Here is a 6,536-nt window from a genome sequence, read left to right as displayed (position 1 = left end):
GGTTGTGCAGTTCCACCAACATACACATGGAGCTCCATTTGGACCTCCTGAGAGAGCTGAACTCCAAGTGCTTGTCCCTGGCCAGAGTCAGAAAGGCATCGCGGCCGTCCATCAGATCGCAAGCCATCAGCGGGTCTGAGTCGGTGATGGGGGGCAGCGAGTTGGCGGTGGGCCCGGCAATGAGGCGGATGACAAAGAAGACCTGCCAATTAAGAGAGGAGAAGGTAAGATGTGGGTTTTTCTCAGCTCAGGGGGGGGCATCGACGTGACACCTCTGATGAATCAAATCACTGTTTTGTTCTGTTTGTAAAACCAGACCGTATAATCCAATAAAAGAATAAGCAGCTCTTGCTACAGTTCAATTAGATTCCCATACCTCTTTGTGTTTCTCCATGGTCGCGTAGAGTTTCTGGGACAGGTCATTGGAAACGTTAGGCATCCCTGGTTTCTTCTTATTGGCTCGGCTCAAGCTACTCTTGTTTTTGCTCGTCTTTTTGTTGTTCTTCTTTTTGGCATTCTTGCTGTCTCCTTTTGTGGCCTGTGAACATTTTAATGTTCATTTCAGTACACCTCCAAGAACAACGTAAATGATGACAGAAATTAGCCTGAACAAGGGGATGATCACGTGCGGACTCTTGTTCTACTCACATCTGTGCTCTCATTGGAGGTACTGTTCTCCTCCCTCTTCCTCTCCTCCTCCTCCTGCTCCAGCTCCTTGATACTCTCCTCCAGTACGTTGGGCCAGAAGTCACCCTCAAAGTATGGCAGCTCCTTGGCACTGGTCAGCCGGTCCTCTGTTGCCTGCTTGAAGATGTCCTGAAGGGACAAAGAGGAGGAAACGGAGTAATGCTGTTAATGTCACTGCAAAGCCTTTTCAAAGTTTTAGAAAAAGACCAAAATACAGAACTGAGGTTTAAAGTTCACACGGTTCAAACAGCATGCGAGAAAACAATGTCAACACGTGGTCCATTTAGTAGCTGTATGGGCAGACGTAGTCGTGGATATGCTTTTAAATAATTTAAGAATTTAGCAGAACAGCTAGTAAAGGGACTTGTGGTGAAACAAAGAGGGAACTTAAGCATTAGGGAGAAGTTTAAAACGAAATGTCTTGCCTTGTAGTCATGGACGATGCGCTCAGCAACAGCCTTGTCCAGCATCTTCTTGTACCACTCCTGCAGGCGTTTTGGCTTGGGGATCTTCTGGTCCACTGGGTGACAATGGAAGATGTAATCATCCCCCTCACTGGGAGGACAGGCCCAGATATGACCCGCTGTATACCTGAGACAAGAAGACATGCATTTATTGAGCCTCATCATTATATGCTTGTGTCGCTAGAAGGCTCACAGTCGTCACGTAGAGAAATCATTTGCGTGTATCATGTATCAGGTTATGTTTTCTTACCCCATTCTCCTGACGTACTCCAGGTAGCCCAGCAGGATCTCGTGGTAGACGGCAGTCCTGAGGTATCGAGGTTGAAAGAAGTGCACGCTGTCCAGGTAAGAAATGTACACTCGCCTCTGATTGGGAGGCGGGCAATCCGAGCCGTACTCTTGGACGTGCATGCCGAAAAAACACACGTCTGCTCCGTCAATGTCCTCAAATGCAAACAAGGCTTTCATCCTGTACGGAAAAGACTCTGACATCTCTCCACTGTCCACAAACCTGGAGGAGAAAACAAAAGTCAGGGTGAGAAAAACAGCTCTGAAATCCAAGCGCGTCACCTCCAACTCCTCCCCGCTGTTTCTCGACTGTAACGGTGTAGCAAAGCACAACACGTGGATGTGTGGAAGCAGTAACTTGTTTTGCTTTACGAAAATGAGCTGCTTCAGACAGAATTCCCAAAAAATGTGGTGTTTAATGTCAACAGGACAAAAGGATATTAAGTGTGAAGGCAATCAGCTCTAGATAACCCAACACCGAGACTTTATACTGTACAGCTGTAACTATGGGTGGTCTCAAATAAAATTCACTACTAGGCTGCTGCCAAGTCAAGTTTTTTGTGCCTGAAAAGCAAAATTGTCCACTTCCTAATGTTTTGCTACACCACAGTATTTAACAACCTCTAGTCATTTACAGACATGTTGTTGCTCTGCTGTCCACTCTGGTCAGCCAGCTGTTGCTTTGGAGTTGTTGTTTTTTTAACAGTGTGGAGGAACAGCAACCCCTACAGGGTTTCCCCGTCTGAAACTGGTCCTGAAGACGTGCTGCACCCAGAACTCCTCCACACATCTTAACCACTGATGATACAAATCAAGCTGCTCAGCTCAATTCAGACTCTGGCAATCACTATTTGGAGACATGTTTATGGAACAAAGTCCAGCTTGACTTCCGACCTGCTGCAGGACTCATTAGCCCCTGTTGGTCGCTGATGGTCACTTTGTAGGGCTGGGTACTTCGATACTTCTACGGCACCAACCGAAATGCATCAATACCACCCACTATCGGAAAATGCCTTGCCCTTCCATACAAAATTTGATACCTGGGATACATCCATATTTCCGTTTTAAAAATGCATAATTTTTCCTGCGTTTACGCAAAAGTCTATATCATCAGCGTCAGTGAGCTACAGCTTTTCCCATATATAGACTCTGCTTGGACAAAGTCACCCAGTTTCAACTTCGGTAAATCTCACATAAGGACAACCTTATTTCACCCTTTCAAACTAATTTCTGGCCACACAATTCCCCGAGGTGCATCCAGTGCAGTGACTGGAGGCTTCTCTGTGTGCAGCCGGCCAGCAGGTGTCTACTGATAGCCTACATGTGAGGCGTTCAGGGAACATCTGTAACGTGCAGCTCAGAGAACCACCGTGGTTACTCTCCTCCTCTAAATTGCATGAAAACTAAAGGTTTGTACCATAATGATGAGGGGATTTTCTTAAATTGTCATCATAAAAAGTGTAATTCTGAAATCGGTGTCAAAATCCAGGTATTTGGTATGGAAATTGTTTGAATGATACCCAGCCCTAGCATATTTACCATTGTACAAAGTGATCAACCAGTCACCTGCTGAGCTGAACAAGACAGATAGAGACACGTCACCCCCTCAATGTAGCAACAAAAAGACAGTCTATATCTTTAATAAATGCTGTGAGATGTAGCACCGTAGCTTGTTTTCCCTTTAATAAGCCGAATATTAAATATCATTAAAATCGAACAGTATTCTTCTGTCAGCAGACGAGCTCTTTATTTGAGGTGAGCTGGGCTGTAAAACATGGTGAGGTACCATGTTGTGGCCACTGCCTGGTTCGTTCACACACACACACACACACACACACACACACACACACACACACACACACACAGTTTGTATGCTGTGTTGGGAAAAGTTTTCTCTCTCACGGCAGCTTCTTACTCTGCTGCCAGTGCTTTCATTTTCAATTTTTAATCCACAACTAAATGATCACAGGGAGGAAGCAGTTGTTAACATTGTCCTGATTTGTCACGAAGCTCTCATCTCTAAATGTCAGCAGTGAAATTCTACCTGGACTTCATGCCCGGCTTGACCTCCACCACCTTGTCTGAGACGTGAACCACACGGATGGAGACCTCTCCAGACTCTATGTGATTCTGCCGCTTGAGGTAGTCGTTCACTCGTGACTCCAAATAGCATCCCAGCTTGGTCTGAGGAAGTCCTGAGAAAAACAAAACAAAGGATGAAGAGAAGTGGAGCACAGATGTCGGTGACCATAAAACAGAGATGTGAGAGATGTATCTATCTGTTGTTACTGTCAATACTGTATTCCCTGATGTTATTGTTAAAAGGTCCCATATTGTTTCATTCAAATTTTAAATTTCTTGCTCTATAAATAATGGGAAAATGTCCAAATGGTCAGTCCATAGATAAATGCACACAGCCTGTATTCAATAACTGTGCCGTTTGGACTTTCTTAAGTTTGTGATGTCACAAACTCACATTCAAGTCATATATGCGCCCTCTGCACAACTCACTGTCCAACCTTTTATGTGGAAGAAAACACTAAAATGTCATTTGGTTGGAGAGCTTAGCAAGCTAAAAGACTGGAGAAAAGCTGTGGTTGGTCTGGGCGTGCGTCACTCAGATAAGAGTCAGCCCATCAGGAGAGAGCGTCATTGCCTTAAAGATACAGACACAAACAGCCTGTTCTTGGCAGATTTCTGATAGCAGCCTCAGAGACAAGATGTTAAACTTTTTGAGATGATTTTTGGTACCTAAAACCATACAAATATTTTCTCCATGAATATTAAGATTGCAAATAAAACACAATAATGTGCAAGATATGGGACCTTTACTCTATCTTTGTAACTGCAACCATTTTAGTGCCCTTATCGCTCTGGCTGAAGTTTTCCCTAATTAGGTGACAACAGCAGCAGAGGGACATAACCTGTAACTGACTACATACAACAAAGGGAGGCTTGTGGCTCAGACGGTAGAGTGGGTTGCACACTAATCGGAAGGTTGGTGGTTCGATCCCCAGCTCCTCCTGTCCACATGCCTAAGTGTCCTTGAGCAAGACACTGAACCCTAAGTTGCTCTGGATGTACCATGGTGTGTGAATGTACTCCTGATGGCAGCACCTTGCACCTTGAGTCACAATTGGTCAGCTCAAAGTACAGGTGTGAATGCACCCAGGACACACTGAGATCTGATCAGCTCAGATAACAGTAGGAGGCTGTCTAGGACGCATATGGCTACTTCCTGTGCTTGTATCTGACCTGGTCCTTTAACAGATCTTAGACCTCGACACTTCTTATTTTATTTGTTACCAGAAAAAAAAATGTCCTGTGTGATTCTGTCGAGCGCAGCTAAACTATACAGACAGTAGGACAGATTTACCTCTAAACGAGTGGCTATAAAGGAGCTGTTTGGTGTCAGTCTATTTACTGAGCATATCGTCTATATTTCAGACACAACTGTGGAAGAGCCGCCGCTCCTTCACACAGTTCATTTATCCACCGACCCTCTCAAACCTGATGGAATACTTAAATAATCTATTAAAAGGATTAAATTATCACTTCGACTCCTTGCGTTTCTGTTCGGGTTTATTTATGTCATGTACGTGTTCATTTGCATATAAAGCGGGGAAATGAGATGCCATCAAATGTGGTCAATTGAGACGCATGATAATGCCGGTTGTGAACAGCCCCTCAGTCGGTTTGCAAGCTGTTATTTGTTCTCTTTCCCACCTTTCCAACTTCCACTGTCACTGATAAAGAGGGTGAAGTTCTGTTGATCGCAGAGAGGTGGAAAACAGACCAAATGTGTTCAACTGATTAAATCCTGGCTGCCGACTCAAAAGGAGAAATTTATTTCTGATTGTTGTTATTTTTTTAATACAATTTAAGATGTAAAAGTAACTGTAGGCTTATTATTCATCACTGGTGTAATTTTAAGAAATGAAAAAGGATCTAATGTCAAGATGAAAAGATACAAGAACACAAAGTGGAAGGAAAGAAGGGAGGGCTGTAAAACAGAGGCATGAAATGAGCTGCTACTTACTTTTGGCTGCGTATTTGTTCTCTTTCCGCGTCTTGTTGGCTTTTTTGAGGCAGCTGTCACAAACAAAGCTGTGATCGGGAGGAAACAGTAAATGGTTAAAATATACAAGTCACCATCAGCTCTGTCACAATAAGTACTGATGACAGTGATTAAGTGGCTTCAATCAAGAGAGGACTTGGCCTTTTCATGTCAGTCTTCCTGTCTTTAAACAACTCGCATGACTTTGTAATCTTTTAATTACAAACAGACCCCACATGAAGGGAGATCAAACTCTGAGGAATGAGAGATCTGCGCTGCACTGGAGCTGCAGGATTTTGTTTGTGTCTCTTGCTGCAACACAGAGGCAATTTTTGCCCTGATGTAATGATCAAGACTTAAAAAAATCTTTGTTTCAAACGGCACCTTAAGATTTCCGAATGCGTGATCTTAAACAGAAGTTTGTACGACTACATAAAAGTGTGTATTAGGACTTCACAGTCGTAGTTTTCCAGCACCTTAATTGATAGTTTTTGAGGGGGACGATTTCAAAGCTTTTCAAAGACCGATTTATTTTTTTATCCTCAGTCACGCAACAGACGTGACTGACTTGTAACGTCTGTTGCGCAAGTGTGCGTGTGTGTGTGTGTGTATGATAGCTGGCTCACCCTGACGGCCATATGGTTTCATGATGCAGGACGCAGATCTGGTGCATTTTACGACCGCAGTCAGTACATTCCACAAGTCTGAGCAGAGACGGAACGAGAAGACAAAAGACAGACACAAACCCCAGAGTTAAAAAGGCAAAACGCGTCACGCATGATGGAACAGGCTGTTCGTTCTTCTGCAGAGGCAACAAAATACTGCAACAACAAAATCTAAAATCATGAAACAATCTAAACTAAATACAAGACCGGATCTAGAGGCAAAACATGTGAACTAATCACAAATAAAGTTAACGGGTTAAGAAGGGCACATACAGCTCGGGGTCGAGTGTGTCGTTCTTCTTTCGCTGGAACTGCTCTTTGTTGATGGACCTGTGGCAAACATCAGAAAAACAAAATACTGTCATCAACTCTTTA

The 6,536-nt window shown here is 43.8% G+C and overlaps 1 protein-coding gene across 4 annotated transcripts in view; it reads right to left on the bottom strand.

The window, feature by feature from the left end:
* The window catches only part of ep300b (E1A binding protein p300 b), a 33,390-nt gene that overhangs the window by 5,424 nt on the left and 21,430 nt on the right, over positions 1–6,536 (bottom strand). For all 4 annotated transcript variants that reach the window (XM_069149581.1, XM_069149582.1, XM_069149583.1 and 1 more), the window contains exons 21-29: positions 6,435–6,491; positions 6,123–6,200; positions 5,479–5,546; positions 3,484–3,634; positions 1,402–1,662; positions 1,113–1,278; positions 649–816; positions 377–538; positions 1–202 (exon numbers count right to left, since the gene is read on the bottom strand). The exon at positions 1–202 is cut by the window's left edge and continues 80 nt beyond it. In XM_069149581.1, coding sequence (XP_069005682.1) covers positions 1–202; positions 377–538; positions 649–816; positions 1,113–1,278; positions 1,402–1,662; positions 3,484–3,634; positions 5,479–5,546; positions 6,123–6,200; positions 6,435–6,491 — 1,313 coding nt within the window. The remainder of the gene's footprint in view (positions 203–376; positions 539–648; positions 817–1,112; positions 1,279–1,401; positions 1,663–3,483; positions 3,635–5,478; positions 5,547–6,122; positions 6,201–6,434; positions 6,492–6,536) is intronic.

The sequence above is a fragment of the Embiotoca jacksoni genome, unplaced genomic scaffold (assembly GCF_022577435.1).
Source record: "Embiotoca jacksoni isolate LCO1_2020_lvr unplaced genomic scaffold, fEmbJac1.0.p SCAF_15, whole genome shotgun sequence".
Classification (NCBI taxonomy): domain Eukaryota; kingdom Metazoa; phylum Chordata; class Actinopteri; family Embiotocidae; genus Embiotoca; species Embiotoca jacksoni.
This window is presented reverse-complemented; position numbering and strand designations above follow the sequence as displayed.